Source organism: Anolis carolinensis, chromosome 2 (assembly GCF_035594765.1).
Source record: "Anolis carolinensis isolate JA03-04 chromosome 2, rAnoCar3.1.pri, whole genome shotgun sequence".
Lineage (NCBI taxonomy): Eukaryota > Metazoa > Chordata > Lepidosauria > Squamata > Dactyloidae > Anolis > Anolis carolinensis.
In genome coordinates, this window is record NC_085842.1 from 46763802 (window position 1) to 46782934 (window position 19133).

A 19133-nucleotide genomic window follows, 5' to 3' on the forward strand; every position below is an offset into this window, starting at 1 on the left:
TTAGCTCTTACTCGTTTCATACACATCCCAACACTATTAAATTAGACAAAGGAGACATTGAGCAACCATACACTATGTGTGTGAGTGTTTGCAGTAGTCATAGAGCTAGCATGGTTTAGTGGTTTGGACATCAGACTACGTTTCTTCAGACCAGGGTTTGAATCCCAATTTGGCCATGGAAACTCAGCTGAGCCGACATCCACAGCTCGATGTGAGTACTGTATACTAAGGCTATTATCAGAACAGAATGGCAAAAGGCAACAACTTAGTCCATACTATGAGAATCAATGCTCCCTGAGGAGGCATTGGTGCTTTCTAGGGGCATGTGATTTGTCAAAAACTGTTTCGCTTTTGGTCTGCCCTCATTCTGTGTGCTGGGAAATTCCGAAACCAGGAGGGGGAAAATACTGTTTCATGATCCGCCATCCAGAAATTCTGTTTTCACTCTGGGAAGATCTGGCCCATCGGTAATACTGGAGGAAATGGCGAGGCTCCACTTTCTGTCATTTTTAGGGCTAAAGGGACAAAAATGGCCACACTTGGAGGACACATTTACAACTGCAAGACCTCCAAAACCTCAATGATTTTAAGGATAATTTTAAAGTTTATATAAATGAAATGTCTAAAAAGCAGCAGCAGCCGCCCCCCCCCCCCCCGCCAAAGATGTTCTTTGAATTTTGGTGGGTGTGGGATGATCACATTCATGAGTACCACCTCTTCCTCTGTTTCTCCCATTTCCACTGGATTTCGCTTGCCTCAAAGCCTGGACACTTGACCAAGCAGAGCCACCTACACTACGGTCACACCTCATTTTATTGTTGTTGTTGTTGTTATCATCATCATCATCATCATTTTTATATATATATTCCTATATTTATTATGTGTAAGAATGTGTGTGTGCATAGGGAAAAATAGGGAAAAGAATAACAACAGGTTTTTTTTGGGTGGGGGGTACAGTATTTAAAAAAAATTGTGAGGAAAAATAGGCTCAGGTTTCTGGCTTTGCACAGCGCTCACACAGAAGCCAGAAGAAAAATAGGAGTCAAAGAGGTGAATTACCAAGATGAAAGGGCTTTTTGGGGTAATTTTTTTGGGGGGGTGTTACATAACTGGTGCAGGAGTACACATACACAAGCCAGAAGGTAGGGCTGGGAAGGCAACAGTAGATACTGAAAGTCAAATTTGTGAACTAGAAGAAGAAATTGCTTTTGGGGGGTGGGCGGGGGGGGGACTAGGCTTTTGGTGCAGGACAAAGTACAGAAGCCAGAAGGTAGGGCTGGGGAAATTCTCCTCGTGAGGACTCAAGGGAGTCAAGCTATTCCCTAAGCCTATCCCACACTCAGTCAACCTAAAGCAAAAAAACAAAAACAAAAAACAAAAAAACAAAAAAACCCTCTTAAAATATTTAAACAAATACACACAAAGAGCCCTTTTTAAACTCACAGCCTCCCCCTCAAATGCATGCTCACCCACTCTTCTCTAGCAAAATTACTAGTAAAATAAAAGGACTATAAGAAAGATATTAACGAAGAAAATTTAATGCAGAAGAAAAAAGTTGGAAATCTCAAAATGCAATCCCTTAGCACTAAGAAGCAGTGATGGGACTGAGATAGAACACACGGAGCTAGCTAGAAAGATCTCTCTCTCTCTCTCAAATGCCAGGAGGCCACAGAAAACTGGCATTGCTCACCCTAGTATATAAAGACCAGCTTTGCAAAAAAACACATGATCCGCTTTCATCTTCTGATTGGCTCTGGGCACGGCTAACGAGGAGGAAAAACTCGTATGAACGGCTTCTCTTCTCACATGGCAGCTGGATACAGCTGAAAATTGACCACCACATGTCCAATTATTGCCAGCCTTTGCCTGACTCCGTCACATATCCCGCTTCCGAGAATCCTTCTGAATCCCCCGAATATAGTATATCAAGATGATATCATGCACACCTCTAGTGCTTTCCCCTCTCCATGAAATGATAAACTTATTCACAGATCATATTGAAATCCATACTTTGGGCCCCAAGATCTACTCTTATACAAAAGGTCAATTTATACATGAGTATATATAGTACTGGGCTTTGAGATCTTCAGGGGAGACCATTCAATTTGCACCACTACCACCACCATGGCCATGTTTGGTGGGAATGCAACAGGGTTCTTTTTCCTGGTGGCTACTGCTAGGCTCAGGGGCTCCCTTTCAAAGAAGGCCCTATGTACCCACCCCTCCTCTGTCCTTCCACTGGCTGTTAAATACTTTTTAAAAAATCAGGCAGGCTTCTGGCAATTGTTCAGCTTCTAGGAATGGAACTGGTTACCGAGGGGGTGCTGTATTTTTTTAGTGACATGTTTTAAAACCATTTCTTTTAAAAAAAAACAAACACACAGACACACACAGTGTTAATTTTATTCTGTGTTACCACTTGTTCTTATTTTCTATTGTAAATTGTCTCCAGTTATCTTCTGTTGGCAAAAGTAAAATAAACATCCAATCAATAAATTTTGGAAAAGGAAAATAAGAAGGTACAGTGTTCACTTGCTACTTCGCGGTCCGCTTATTGCAGACTCGCTGTTTCATGGGGAAATTATTTATTTATTTATTCCCATTGCTGCTGCCCCTTTGCTTCGTGGCCACCATGTTGCTCTGGCTGCCTTTGCTCCTGCAGCCAGAGAAGACGGGATGCTGCTCCGGCCCGGTGAATGAGCGAGCAAGGGAGGGTGGGTGAGAGAGTGAGGGTGTGTGGCGGTAGCGGCAGGAGCCTGGAAGAGGCGGCCAGGCTCCTTCTACCGCTCCTCCAGCTGGACCATGCCAGGAAATGTGGAGGACTTGGAAGAGGGGGTGGGACTCATGGAGGACTTCGCCCCCTCTTCTGAGTCCTCCACGTTTCCCGGCATGGCCTAGCTGGAGCGGCGGCAGAAGGAGCCTGGCCGCCTCTTTCAGGCTCCTGTCGCCACTGCCACAAGCCCTCACTCTCTCACCCACCCTCCCTTACTCGCTCATTCACTGGGCCGGAGCGGCATTCCTTCTTCTCTGGCTGCAGGAGCAGAGGTAGCCATAGCAATATGGCCGGCACGGAGCAAGGGACCCACCATGCTGGTAGGGAAGGCTTCACTGGCTCCCCGGGGCTTGCAAGGAGGAGAAAGGCCACCTAACTATTTAAAAATATATAAATATTAAAATAAAAATAGTACCCCTACTTCGCAGATTTTCACTTATTGCAGGTGGTCCTGGGACATCACCCCCGCAATAAGTGAGAGAACACTGTACTTAGTGGCAAGCACCTTAAAAAATGACTTCTGTATCACTTTTTGAAATATACTGTAAAAAAAATTAAACCAATATTAACCCATCCAGTAACACAATTATGGTATTTAAAATGACCAAGAAATTTGTTCTTTTGGTAAGTGCCTTGTCTAGACTAGGAACAATGTAAAATCATGGCATTGGTTTACACTGAGTACAGTAATTGTTGATAAAATGATGCAAACAGTGATATTCCATATTTCACCTTGTTAGGTAGAACAAGAAAGGATCCGTGTGCATTTGTGTATTTTCCTTTAACAGTTCTCTTCCATGCTCAAGCCCTTTTAAAATATACATCTTTATTGTGCCACTGGGCTCACAATGTCTGTTATTTTCAAGAGTAGGTTTAAGGATGCAAAAGCTCAAGGAGCAAGGGTGGAAAAAGAATGGGCAGTCATTTGAATCAGTGAGTGACAGGTTGGACCAGCTCTCTGTATACATTAATAAATTAGAATTTTAATTGTGTCTCTGACTGCAGAAGTAGCTCAAATACTTTAATATGTACCAACAATTGGCGACGTTATGGAATTTGCAACGTGGCCCTCACTGTTGACCTCTGAAACACAATTCCCAGTCTGACAACGGAAACTGTTTGGTTTGATCCTTTCAACTTATTTGAATCCTGACAAATAAGCTCACAGCTGAAAGGTCAACACAGTCATATTTCATCCTCTGGAGCAATTCTTAAGACATCTGCACAACAAAGCACTTCTTCTAGTACCTGACACTGGGCCCTGCCAGCACAATATCTCATTAAAAATGTCCCCAGTAAAAGAAAGTCTATTAAAAGGCAAATGGATCAGTTATGGAATGACCAAACTAACATATTTTTGAACTTTTAACAAAACAGCATGGATTCAGTATTAAGTTCTGTCACAAAAATGTTTTTATATACACATTTATCAAGAGATGACATTTGAAATAATATCAATTTCCAATAAACAGAAGCACCACAAGGTTGACCACTATCATAAGACCTACAAGTTTTCAATCACATCTGTAAATCTCATCTGCCTCTCTGAATGAAACTTAATCTGATAGTCTCCTTATTCATGATCACAGTTTATAAAATTATTCTTAAAAGTTAATCACTTACAGTTGATGTTATACCACCAAAACAAGTTTAAGGTAATCACATATACATTTTTAAGAAAAGGCCTAAAACCACTGGATGGTCCCAAAAACATGCTAAATGAATACTTATGTATTCTCCATTGCTCCTTTTATTCAACTGGTCTACTGTAGTTGGGACTAACTGGATTTAGGCCAATGTCTTTACTTTTCCATTTTTAAAAGTAAAAAACCCAAATGATAGAAATTTTTGGCCTGTTCCTATCCAATTCACCACTGTCTCAGTTGCCAGCACACCCACAAGTCAGCAGCATCAAGCAATGTGGTCCCCACTTCAAGCATGTGCTATTTCACCTCTTTGTTATTGGGGAAAATGAATTAATGATAACTACTCAGATTTTCTTAAACTGTAACAGGAATAACAATTCAGTCCTTTTATGTATTAAGTAGGGATGTGAAGAATATACGTAAACTTTCTCATTTTTTAAGAGACGCTATCTCAAAACACTGAAAAAAAACTGTGGAGAAACTGACAACTTGTGTGCGTGATCTCACCTCCCACATAATAAGATAAGGGGCAGATTTCTTTCATTATTTGTGAAGAATATCTTTGGGGAAAATTACCTTCTTTTCATCAAAATATTTAAACCTTACCACAAAGTTACATTACTAGCATTTCTATAATTCACATTGTTTGTCCATACCAGCTTGACTTCAATAGCTTTTAACTGTATCTACAGGTCCTTTAATTCAAAGAACTGTCAATTTCTTAACGCAAGGTGGACAAAAGATGCTGGATGAGTTCCACTAATTTCAGAAACAAAACTTCATCACTAAATTGAAACCTGGTCTATATTACTCTCACATTCTTTGCATTTTCGTGATATACTTCTGCCTCATGTTTCATACTATCAAGCATGGTTGAATCACAACCACTAACAAGAACAATGCTCAGTTTCATTTTAAAAAATCAAACCATTGTTCAAATCATTTGTTAGGGTTATAAATCTTGACTTACTACATTTTCAGATGCAAGAAGTAATAATTTTAAAAGTTTTCTTCCTGCTAGGCAAATTTATGAGCTATTGAGCATTTTCTAAGTTTTTTTTTTTTACATTTTACCCCTTTTTTGGAAAAACTGTTTTTACAAATCTTAGTGTGTTCACAAAATGCCAGTTTCGCACAGAAAATGTGATATATTTTTGAACATAAATATTTGTATAACCAGTGCCTGAGTCTTCAATTTTTAGTTTGCTAAAAAGTCATAGAGTGAAAAAAAAACCTTATAGCAGTTGACCATTTACCCCACGGGTTGTTTCAATTATTTGTGCCACCATTTCTCAACAAGGATAAGAAAAACAGCAACTATTCTCCATATCCTTACTGTCTGTTTCCTTATCAATGATCCTATTATATCACAGCAAGTCAGAGATTCCTACCTGAAGGGCTGGTTGCTTGTCATTCCTCTTAGGTGACTTTAGCCCACTGATTTGCTGTTGCTGTTGTTGTTGCTGTTGTTGTTGTTGCTGCTGCTGCTGCTGCTGTAACAGAAGCTGCCTTGCTACCTGCAGAGCCTGGGGAAAAATATTGATAGAAATGAATGTCAACAAGTACAAACTCTGGGGTTCTTTTATCTGCACATTCCTTCGAAGGTGTGCTTGACCTAAGAAACCTAGGAAGACCTGGCTGAAACTGAACACACCTGTGACACAGGAATATTCAGACTAGAAGATAGTAGAAAATCAGTACTTGAATAGTCACAAAGTAATGATAACCTCTCATTCACCACACAATGAATGACCAAAGTGATCCTAGTTGATTGACTGTGCTAAAAATTGGCCTTGGAAATACGTTTTGGGAATTGGCCTTGGGAATAGTTTGACATTCTACCCTTACCTTTTTTTTTTTTTGGGGGGGGGGGGTTGGATAGAGCTTTTACAGCAGAGAGTGTCAGTTCTCCAGATTGTTTGTATGGATATTTTACACCATGATGTAAGAAACCATCGTTTCTGTAGGAGTGACATACAAAGGGAAATGCTTGTTGGTAGGAACACAGCCTTGGCTGTTTTATATGAGTTTAATGAGTCATCAGTGGTGAACATCCTAAGCTTTTTTGAGACTCTCTGAAAGGACACAAGAATAAATTCCCTTGAGAAATGTAGTCTTTGTAAAAGAATTGTTTTATTCCTCCCTAATGAAGGCACAAATTTCATGAGAGTAGTTGTGATGGATTTGTTTCATACATTATTTTCTTCTGTCATTCTCCCCAGGGACAATCTAAAACCAACTCTGGGTTTATATCCTCCCTTCCTGCCCTGCCCTTCCTGCTTGCTTCTCTCCATGGGGAGAGTCAAACATCTGAACTGGGAAGTCCTAGAGCTATCTTTATTTAAAGTCTGCCTTAGCCCCAGAAATGAAATCCCCTTGAATTCATAGCAAATAAGATGGATAATAAGAGTGCATCTTTTGTCAGTGGTCTCAGATTAGATGAGTATAGTCTACATGTCTCAAAATACGTATTAATTTCATGTATAACTCTGTATGCAACAATACTCAACTCTATCTGGGAAATTTCTCAAGAGGGTATGAAATAAGTATAGCCATCTCCTGGTTGCTATTCTTAGCATTTGGAAGAATATGAAGCCTCTGAATATTACATGAATATTAGAATCAAATTGTTATTGACAGCTATCTCCTCTTTTTAAACCATCGAAACAATTGGTCCTTGCCATATCTTATGACTGTCAATGCCATGCGTTAACTGTGCCCTATGGAAAGGAAAGGGGGAGAAAGGGTTTTCTAGCTCACACAAAAACTAATAAAGGAGATGTAGTTTTCCACTGTAAATCTCATGAAAACAGAGCTCTTTAAAGATATAGACCACACTGGGCAATGTGGCACAGCAGAATGCAACATCCCCAGTATATGGAAATTCCAGGCCTGAAATCTATGACGAAGCTAGAAACCAGCATTAAAAAAAGAACTCATGTGAAATGGAGCAATTGCTGGATTTAAGAAACAGTGAGGAAGGAAAGCTATAAAAGGAGTCAGCAGTGGTAGTGCCAGAGCTGGAAATACATTTGGAATTGTTGAGAGAGTAGCAGCCAGGTGACATAAATAGGAAACTGGGGAATGAACAAAGAAATGTATGAAGTGTTTCCCCACCCAGTTCACTTGGAGAAACCTCAAGCACTCACCAAAATTTCAGATGCAAAGGAGAAAGCCTGCCTGTAGGAGCCAGAGGGAAATTAATGTCTGCAGGAGGACAGCTGGAAGCTTAGATGCCTCAAGGAGTTGCCTCTTGCTAGCTGCCTCATTGGAGGATTCACCATTGCTGGACTCAAGGGTTTCCTTGTCTCCTTGGAGACGTTCAGTACATGCGTAGGTGTTAACAGTGGGAAGAGTGAAGACTTCATTAATGTAAAACAAGAAAGAAATAGTCCTATGCAAGAAGCCTACACGCAAGGAGAGAATGAGGCATCCACACTTCCTTCCACATATGTTCACTGAGATATTTAACAAATGAATATTATCCAGTGTTGTTAAATTAACTGAGAAGACACTGCTAGTACTGTAAGTCAGAATGATCTCTGAGCTAGAAAGGCCTGGTATCAGAGTAGAAGAATGTAATACACATTATATCTCATATCATATCTCTTAACTTGAACACAAGATGCCTATCAAATGCCCAGGATATTTCTCGTCTAACATCTTGCCTGCGGAGACACTTTAAATATATAAATATGGCCATTTGCCCACTTGGCAAGAAGATTTAATTAGCTCATGAGCAGTATTGTCATTGTGTTTGTCTCCACATTAGTTTCAAATATAGAAGTATGAGGTTATATGGAAAAATCCAATAAATGAAAGACCATTAACACAACTACAACATACTTGCTCCTTTGTTTTATCAAGTACAGATACATTTTTTGCTGATTCACATTTAAGATCACCTGGATAGCATTCCAAGGACTCTTCTATAATGCTATATAATCCAGATTATCAAAGCAGATGTTCCACATTATGTGCTTTGAATTGGATTATATGAGTCTGGATTTTATATGGCAGTATAGAAGGGCTCTAAGATGCCGAAGCCAGGTACTCCCTCAGGTGTGATAGTGATTCTATGATTGTTCTGGTGGCAATGAAAATTCTGAAAAAGGACTACATATACTGCATTTGATTACTCTGGGAATGTCCTTATCTGATCTAATTTTATGTAATCTCAATGTGACATCCTTTTGAAAGAAGTTTCTGCTACTCTGGAGAGTGCGCCACAGAGTAGTGGATTCGAATGGAAGGAAAACACTCCACCTAAACATTCGGAAGAACTTCCTGATAGTAACAGCTGTTCTGAAGTAGAACTCACTGCCTTGGAGTATGGAAGCATCTCCTTCTCTGGGGTTTTTAAAGCAGATGCTGGATGGCCATCTAATGGGGTGCTTTGCTCATATTTTCCTGCATAACAGTGGGTTGTACTGGATGGCCCTTGGGTTTTTTTTCCAATTCTATAATTCTAATATTGCTGTTTATATTTAAAATGTTTTCATTGTACTTTAATCATACTGAATGTTTTAAATGTGTAACATCTATATGCCATTTATTTTATGTAGTACAGTAGAGTCTCACTTATCTAACATAAACGGGCCGACAGAACGTTGGATAAGCCAATATGTTGGATAATAAGGAGTGATCAAGGAAAAGCCTATTAAACATCAAATTAGGTTATGATTTTACAAATTAAGCACCAAAACATCATGTTATACAACAAATTTGACAGAAAAAGTAGTTCAATACGCAGTAATGCTATGTAGTAATTACTGTATTTATGAATTTAGCACCAAAATATCACAATGTATTGAAAATATTGACTACAAAATTGCGTTGGATAATCCAGAATGTTGGATGAGACTCTACTGTACTTTTATATTTATTTATTTTATATAAATGAATGGCCTATGGTCTAAGCATCAACAGGCTACTTACTACTACAATTAATGGCTCGTTTCTCTATTTATGCTGATTCAAATGCTGAGGCCAGGATATGAAGAATCACTGAAGTTAATCTCTTTTGTATATGTGAAGGTCTCATCACAAAACAAAAACTTTCATCTAAACAGACATGTCTTGAGTATTTCAAAAAAAAAAAAAGTTGATGCAATACAGAATCTCTATTTGCCTCTCAGAAGCTAGGGTGGATTGCTGCACAAGAAATCTTTCTTTCCATTAAAAAAGAGATGTTGTATATAAACCCTGAAAGGAAGAAAAACAAGGAAGCAGCTACAACTTGCATTGTGTAGCCAAGTAGTAGAAGAGAATAGCAAAACCACAATACCAGGGCAAGATATGTTAAAAGCATGGGGACACACCTGTTTTGAGAGCCAATGCAATAGCATGAATGTTGGGAGTAGGGCCCCTTCTATATTGCCATATAAAATCCAGATTGTCTGCTTTGAACTGGATTATAAGGCAATGTAGACTCATATAATCGAATTCAAAGCAGATAATGTGGATGATCTGATTTGATAATCTGGATTATATGGCAGTATAGAAGGGGCCTAGGACTGTGGGAGACCAGAGTTCAAGTTCTAGCTTAACCATAGAAACCCACTTGGTGATCTTGAACAAATTGTAGTTCCTCAGCCTCCAGAGGAAGGCAATGGCAAATTCACACTAACAGATTTTGCCAAGAAAACTATGATAGATTTATGTTACGATCCTTGCACCATGAAAATGAATTTAAGGAAAAATAAGAAGAGCAGCAGCACCTGCATATTTGAACTGCTAGGATTTCACTGGTCTTTCTGTTTGCTTGGACTTGCATTCCTTCTAGTGATGGGACTTTGTTTGCAGATGCACTATGGTAGCGGAGCAGAACTGTATTTTCACATGTTCAAAACATTTTCAATTATTACTTCGAATATTCTAGAATGAAGAGTGAGTGAACATAGATCAAATTAAGGTCTGAGGGGTACTAAAAAGAACAGTGTTGGTTGACAGCATCTATGCAGAGCACAGAAAGTGGGTGATACTCTTTTCCAATGTTTATTTTTGTGTTGCAAAAAATACTCAGAATGCTGTTAGTCATGTTCAACATAGAGAGTCCCACTTGTCAAACCAAGTCAGTTTGGTAGTTCTTTTTTCCTCTAAAGTCTTCCAAGTCTCTCCCTTCTCTTTTAACCTGAGACCAAATCTGCTTGCCCTGTAATTCTAAAGACTAATCAGCAGGCATTGCTCCTCTGAGACCATACAAGTAAAGAAAGGAAGGCTGAAAGAAAGCAAGTTCACTAATATAGCAGAAGAGCTTGCCTTTCTTCCCGTCTTATTTCCTCTAGGCCATTTGGAGACTACTTGGAATGCTTTTGTGAAATTAGCTTAGAGATCTTCATTCAACCTCAATGGACACCAGCCCTTATAATGCTGGCACTTACAGTCTAATCCAGTCTGACAAATACTGCTTGAGAGAGAGGCCCAAAACTAAGCAAGCCCTGTACCTCTTCTAGACACAGTAAGCAGTCCAGTACAATGACATGATTTTTTAGAGTATGAACTGCTTGATTCTACAAATTGCATTCCACAATTTCTTAAAAAAATATGTGTGTATGTATGTACGCACACACAGAGCGAGAGAGAGAAGGAAGGATGATCATCTAACTTCTTGGAACGATCAAATATTCAAAGATTCACTGGTACTTTAATAAAGCATTTTGCACATAAGTAAATGAAATATACTGCTGTGAAACCAATCATCAATGGGTCCCATCCCAGAAGAAAGTTGGGGTATACACATTTAAACACATTTAAAATGTCTAAAATTCTCTCTCTCAGTTTACTGTAACCTTGAGTGGGTTTACTTTTTCTTTACCTACTATCAACTTTGTCCTATTTAGTGGCAGACCAATCCAGCAGAAGATGGAAGCTTACTGGAAACAAGAAAAGGGTGTTTCTTGAATAGGGCAAAAACCAAATATTTATGGCAATGGCAAAGAGAATGTCTCAGAAGACATTCAAACGGAGGTTGGATCTACATTGCCCTATAATCTCAGGATCTAATCCCAGATTATCTGCTTTAAACTGGATTATATTAGTCTATACTGCCATATAATCTGAGATGAGCAGATAATCTGGGATCAGATCTTGACATATAGGGCAATGTGGAAGGGGCAAGAGAAGATTTGATGGTTGTGAATTATTATCTCTTTATAGAATAGAGGTGGAAGTAAAACACTTTTCGTAAATGTTAAGTAATCAGAAGAAAATTCTAGATGTGTGAGAATCTTTGCAGTTTGGAATCTATTCTGCATGTGCTTTTCTGCACATAAAACTTGTATTCTGAGATGCTGTTTCATGTGCAAAAAACCCTCCACAACCACTTTTTTTTTGCACTGAAGAAGTATTGAACTGCAAATAGCCTTCAAAACTGCACAATTTTTAATTAGGAAAATGTATAATTATTCATTTTTGCCTGCAAGAATAGAATGTGTGAAGATTTACATCATCAAAAGGGAACCTGGATGTTAACAGGCAATACTTAGAGGCAACGTAAGAGCAGGGGCCTGTTTATAAGTTTCTGAGGGTGATTGAGGACCACGAGGAGGACCAGGATGCCTAGCAGATAGGAGACTGGATATGATCCAGCAGAACTCTTCTTTTGTTCTTTTTTAATCAATAGTGAAAGAGGAAACCAACAAAGTGACAAGGATAAGACTGGATACCATGTGAATGCAAGGCCTGTCCCAAAGGGTCAGGTACAGTAATGTGAAACATTAAAGCACTCACCAAGGTCAATTAGAGTTCTAACTGGCTTTTTAAGGTTTCCCTCAAACTCTGAGATGTAATGAAGCTTTGTATACTTGAAGAAATCACCAAGGATGATGAAAAAAACATGCAATGAATCAGCCACTTCTTCTCCTTATCAGTGGAGCTTGGCAACCATACTCCTGCCCCATTTTGTTTGGGGACTAGTGGGTGCAAACTATGATGTTCCAAACAGGAACTAACCTACTTACATATAGGACAATAGCACAGTAGACATAGGGTCAGCCAAGCTGAATCTTTTTTTACTCCTTGAGAAAAAGATAATTATGTAGCTCCTTTCGCTTCATCTCACAGATTGCATCACAGAAGAGAGGGTGCATGGAAGACCATAATATATTTCAGGTGTATAAAACAGCAACTTCATAAAGGAAGGTAAAGGTGGTGGAAAATATGAAAGTCTACTGTTATTTATGGGTACATGAAGAGAGCTCACTGCCATTTCTTCACATGCAGGTGACTGATGCAGCCATCAGCACTGTTGGTTATATGTGAGAAAAACGACTGGTGCCAATGAAAATCAGCTACTGCACTGGCTTAGAGTATTTATGCAACCCTACAGTCCTAAGCTGCCCACCTTAACTTTCTCCTTCAAATCCACTTACATCATGCAAACGATTTAAAACGCAAAACTTTCCTTTTTAAAACAAGGGATTCATAGTTATTTTGTGAACATCATACAGGTTTCCCCTAAGACAGCATGATCTTGACCCTAGATAACAGAACTGATGTGCAGCAGCTAGTCACTTAATATTATAGACAAGGTGATATAATACATGCATTGGAAATGACGGGCAATTCCAAGCTCCAGAGACAAGGAAAGATTCTGAAGGCAAGTCCATCTATTCTATTTATACCTGCCCACCCAATGTATAATCCCTTTTGTGCGCATGTCAATTTGCTGTAATTTGATGTAATCAGGTAAAACATGCAACATTTCCTCAAAGGATATGATATGTGTGTGTATTTATCTTTGTTTATGTATGTATATATGAACATACACCTTTGTATATACACACAGAGACATATATAAAAACAGACACACAGTTTTCCTCTTTGATAGTTAGTTCATAGGGTTTTTCTTCACAGAAAAATTATTTAACGTTCTGTCAAACTATGATTAAAGAGAAGCACACTTTACTCAACAAGATTCATAGGAACTGTGTTTAAAAAAGGAAAGGGGTGCCTGTAATAGGTTTAACATGGTTGCAAACTCTGCATGTTTGCCTAACAGCCAATGGGGTGACAGCACAACTGCTCTGCCAATATTATGCTCTAAAGTCAGCATCTATCCTTCCACAAGATTGCAAGTATTTCTCATTTAAGCAAGTACCAAGTTGATGTGTTAAAAAGAAAAGAAAACAACATTTTCCATGAAGGTGGGGAACCAAGTACAATTGCAATATATCGACTTTAAGCCCCAAGTGGTTAGCAATATTATCTGTGGAAACATTCCATTGGTAGAGTATACAAAACAGCAGATTAATTTTCAGCTGAGAACCATGTGAATTTTCAGAAAACCAAAGCCACAAATCACAAAATAGTTGACTCATTTAAGCTTTTCTTTTTTCAACTTAAAATGACACAGAATTTCCTCTTATTAAAAACTAGAAAAAAACGCTTTTATTATTTTCCACATATCCTTCTATTAGCCACAAAGAAAACGGAGTTTGGTCACATGTTTATTTGCTTGAGCTACTCCCTTTCCCTTCTGATAAATAATCAGCCTGCCATCCAGAAACAACAAAATCAGTGAGCTGGGAAATCTGATGGTCATCAAACAGAGTGAGATACTAAGAAAGGCAGCAGGCCAGTGTTCCCACAGTATGTTTTGCTGACCTGCACCTACACTAACATCTGAGTAAATAACTTCAGTCACTCTTTCCATTTTCCCTATGCAGTTAATCTTGCTGTAAAACAAACAGTCCTCAAGGCAAATGTTGTTGTTTCCCACTGTACATTTTTAAATATTCTTAAAAGAGCATTTTCAAAAATGCATACCGGCATCTGAATTGTTCAGTGTCAGTTGCACTCGCAGTTTGTCACAACACAAAGCTTAATCTGTTTATGTTCCAGAAGCTCCTCTTCCTAGAAGTTTAAAGACTTAATAGAATCCAAAGATATGTTCTAATTTTTTCAAAGCTTTCCAAAGGATACTCCCCACCTATTATACACTTTCCATTTTCTTTTTATTCTTTCTGCCTCTGAGATGGAAGTTTGAAATGAATGAATAAAAAGTTGCTTGTCAGTATTGGTAGACTTTGATAAAACTATGCTAAGATGTCAATAAAAACTGTACGATTTGTTAAACCATGTGAACACAAACAAAAAAGAAGAAATGGAACACGAGTGGCAACATGAGTGACAGATATTAATCAGGACTATCTCTGGACTGTGCCAGGTTTCGCAGATATTACAGAGACTGAAAATCTGAAGAAAAGCCTCTGACATGAAAGTTAACAGCCCTTTGCAAAAGCAAGTCCTCCTCTGCTTTTCCTCCCCCTTTTCTTTCTGTAGAACCCAAAAGTCTAGACAACAGTCATACAAAAGAGATAACACCTATGCTTGTCTCAGCAGCCTGGTTTTTATTAGGACTCAATCTGTACAAATATTAACAATACTGATTCACAAATGCAAAGACAATCGCGAGGAAAGGATGTTTCTAAAGGGACAGACCCCATTCAAACTCCCTCCTCTTTGCTGCCGTTTCTTCTAAACTTAAGCCAATGATAGGACAACACAGACACACATATCAAAACAAAGCACATCAGGTTCGTACACGTGTTCGCACTGAAAACCATTTCTCCTTACATAAGTGACAACCCAGGGCTTCTCCGGATACACATTTGAAAAGCTACAGAGCACAGGAGGAGGGAGACTTAGCAGAAGCCAGCTTTCATTTCATCTTGTTTCTTTGCCCAACAAGGCAGTAAACAACATGAATCATCTTATTTTGCTGTAAAGCCTCGGCAATTAAATTTTCCTACAGCAAAAGAATGCCTCGGCAAGCAAGACAGCAAGTTAAAAGTTCACTGCGGCTACACATTGTGTCCCCCATTCCCCCCCCCCTCAAAAAAACCCACAAAATATGAAGAGTTTAACAGAGCACACTCTTACTGTCTTTCTCTAGTTTGCCGTCTTCTTGCTGAAGATGTGTTCTGGCTGTTTCTCTGAAGCAGGGGGTTGAAGAATGGTAAAAAGATGTTTGAATAAACAGGAAGTGCTGTGCAGCTGAAGCACACACTGAAGGGAAAACACACTGGAGGACTGCCCTTTGTAGGCAACAACGGGAGGCTTCCCTCCACAGTAGCAACGTCTGCTTTTATGAAATGACAAAGAAACCACAAGAATTTAAGCAATTTTCCCCCATCTGCAAGGCTGAAAGATCAACTGGAACTTGTAGGTAATTTCAAAGTTGTGTTCAACACTCCAAAAAAAATTTACATTAATTCTACCCTATTAAAGCAGCTGGCCTACATGCAAAAATCATATATAACTAGACAAAACAGTGGCCAATGCATCTTAGCTATGCTGCTAGGCAAATTCTTTATTTGTACATAGTTTTGGATAGCTTGTTTTTCACACTCTCAGTAGTACCCACGCGCTTATGTCAATAAATGTCTGTTAAGGTTGGCCAGACTTCACAGTAATTATTCAAATTCCTTCATAACATTTTCCCCCTTTAAAATAAATTACACTTTGAGGCTTAAGATCTCAGGAGTGTGCATTCAATATGTTCTGCCAGATACATTCTCTTTCTACATTTTCCTTTCAGATACTAAAATAAAATAGCTATTTAAATCCAGATGACTAAGTAAGCTGTGTTCCCTTCATTCCTTGTCCTGCTTCCCCTCCCTCGCCTTCCATTATCAAAGTCCAGTCTTTTGACGTACAAGAGAAATGACAGAGATATTGTCAAGGAAAGTAAACTGGGACTGGCATTTGAATGCAGCTTGTAAAGAGATGAACAGCAGAAAAACCATATTCAGTATAATACTTTTCTTTCTCTGTTTTGCTTTCTCTCTCATTCTTTTTTTAAAGGAACAAGACTCCTCTAGAAAATATATTGCCATTTTGCACTGTGCGACAACCACTGATATTTGTTATTTAGCATATACACATGGACTGTCTGTCATTCCGGGTGCTAATGCTCAGCTAAAATAACTCATTGGGAGCTGTCAGTGGGATGTTTACACAGGACCCAATCTTTTCTTCATACAAGGATTTTTTATATATATACTGGAATTCATCTTCTTTTGATCTCACATTCAAAGCAACAGCAGCTTGATAGACATGCAAGTCTGAAAGCAAATCCAGACGCTGAAGATAAACCGCCAGAGTATGACAGGCAGGAGCATCTAAAGCTTATAAAAATGAAGAGAACAGCATGTCGTCTGAGTATTACAATAGCAGAAATCAAGAGACATATTAGGTGGAACTGATCAGCCACAAAAACCATTCAAAAGGCAGATCATAGAAACAGAAAGACGAAGCTGGGAGGGGGAATACAGAATAGGAAAGATCTGCTTTAAAGAGGCATCACCTTCTAAGTGCCACAGCTTTCTGCTCCTGGCATGTAACATGAATGAAATTGAGGGTTTCTTGTAAAAAGCCTTTACTAACTCAGCAGTTCTCACCTTTAGCTCACCAGTTAATCTTTTAATTAGACTTCTCAATTATGTAGGCTAAACATTATTTTTTATTTAAAAAAGAGCAGTAAGTCTGGTGCTTCACTTCTCCCCTGTAGATGTCCTGGAATAGTTATCTCTGAGTGTGATCCAAAGTATTGCTAAGCCTGCTCAAAAGCCTCCAAATTCCAATGTGGCCTAGAGCACAGTTACCTTTCTCTGGGATGTGCTTCAACATAGTAAGCAACTGGAGTGAAGCACACTGCTTCAACTCATTAACTGCAGAAAGGCCTGGGAATGCCACCCATTTATGTTTCCAGGCCCTCAAGAGCTCCACTTCTTCAAAATTGGTTGGCAATCTGATTAGCTGCTGGATTTTTCTTTCCATTACTAAAAGACTCTAGTTTGTTAGAGGATATTACTTAAATTGGACTATCCCCGAGACAGTTAAATACCAGAGGAGAAAACACTTATGTGGAAATGATCACTAAAACTTTCTTGAGGAAAATCCATACATTTTTAATTCCTCCCCCTCCCCATAAGCCTCTTACTTTAATTGAAGTTGCTGAATATAATGAAAAAGTAATTCTCAAACAATTTTGTACTTAGGAATGTTTGTTAACAAACACCGAATGAACAGGCAGTGTTGGGTTAAAGGGCAGCAGAATTCTACATTATAATTTAGCCTGTGGTTATTTCTGATTAAGAACACCCTCTGGGACAGCAAAGCAAGATCTTCTTTTGCAGCAAGCACAGCTCTTAAATTTAACCTCTTCTGCATAATAAACCAACAGGAAAACTGTGAATTTTAAAGCTGCATTAAAACAATTTAAAGTATTGTAATCAGTTATGTTGTGCTTTCTGGGGAGAAACACCACCCAATCAAACAAACAAGACTCACTCATCTTCACAGGTAATCCCCTCACCTCCAAACTGTAAATATTAAAGGAAAAATACATCCCAGACTCTAAAACTGTTATAAGAAAGTCACCTTCTGTCATGCTTATGTAGCTATCTAATGAGCTAAAGGCTGATTATTTATCTTTAAACTGTACTAGTTTAATCTTTTAAGGTCAGCACTAATCTGCTTCAACCTTTTTAAAAAATAACAGCTTTTAAGACTTACCGCTAGAACTCACTAAACCTGGGGCTGAATGTCATTGGAACTGAAGCTTTTACCAGAAGGAGCTAACTGTGCAATGTAAACACTGAGCATAAATCCTCCTGCAAATGAGAAGCAAACTAAGGTCTGCATGCTGTGAATTGAGTTGTCAAATAAGGCCAATCTAACATCATTCTCGAAATAAATAATTATCATCACAAAGCCATTTCACCATCCTTATTTTCTTTAGCACGTGACCAAGTCTAGATACTGCTCCAGGCAATAACAATTTCATCAATCCAATTGCATTACTGTGTTGTGTGTGTGGGGGGGGGGGGGGGGGAGGGAGAGAATGTTGACCACTATTATTCCCAAAAACCTTTCTTTTCTTTTCTTTTCTTTTACCTTCAGACTTTTTGTTGACTTGAATGTCACCATGGACCTTGAATGTGAAATACAGTAGAGTCTCACTTATCCAACATAAACGGGCCGGCATAATGTTGGATAAGCGAATATGTTGGATAATAAGGAGGGATTAAGGAAAAGCCTATTAAACATCAAATTAGGTTATGATTTTACAAATTAAGCACCAAAACATCATGTTATACAACAAATTTGACAGAAAAAGTAGATCAATACACAGTAATGCTATGTAGTAATTACTGTATTTACAAATTTAGCACCAAAATATCATGATATATTGAAAACATTGACTACAAAAATGCGTTGGATAATCCAGAATGTTGGATAAGCGAGTGTTGGATAAGTGAGACTCTACTGTAGCTTCAAGTTAACAGCTTTAATTGCTTGAAGATGTGCAGGCAGGTGAAACCTGATCCCTCTGGCCACTTGGAGACCAGGAACAACAGAAGAATGTTTACATAGTGGGTTTGAATTTAATAAACAGTAGAGCTGGGTTTCAGACAGCTAACAAAAATACAGCTAAGAGGTGATTTCTTAATGTAGCACTCTTTTATTAAACAACACAAAAATGTAGTTATAAAGATGAAACCCTAAAAGCCAAGGTTGAAGTAGTGCAGGCTATCATGCACCTTACCTCTGCAAAACAGAAAAGGCACATCACATATCACATCTATGTGAGATACAAACTGTAGGAACTTGAATCTGGAAATGTGTATGTTCCATTTCTGATGCTTTTGGATAAGCTAAAATGTATTGCACAGATTTTACCTGAAAACATCAGTAAAATATCATAA

General features: G+C 38.6%; 1 protein-coding gene across 17 annotated transcripts in view; it reads right to left on the minus strand.

Annotated features, from left to right (window-relative positions):
• The window catches only part of foxp1 (forkhead box P1), a 702210-nt gene that overhangs the window by 191597 nt on the left and 491480 nt on the right, over window positions 1–19133 (minus strand). For 16 of the 17 annotated variants that reach the window (XM_008105380.3, XM_062973812.1, XM_016991766.2 and 13 more), the window contains one exon: window positions 5811–5945. In XM_008105380.3, the coding sequence (XP_008103587.1) occupies window positions 5811–5945 (135 nt within the window). Of the gene's footprint in view, window positions 1–5810; window positions 5946–15303; window positions 15468–19133 lie in introns of those variants that run through there. The other variant, XM_062973817.1, reaches the window with a different exon arrangement.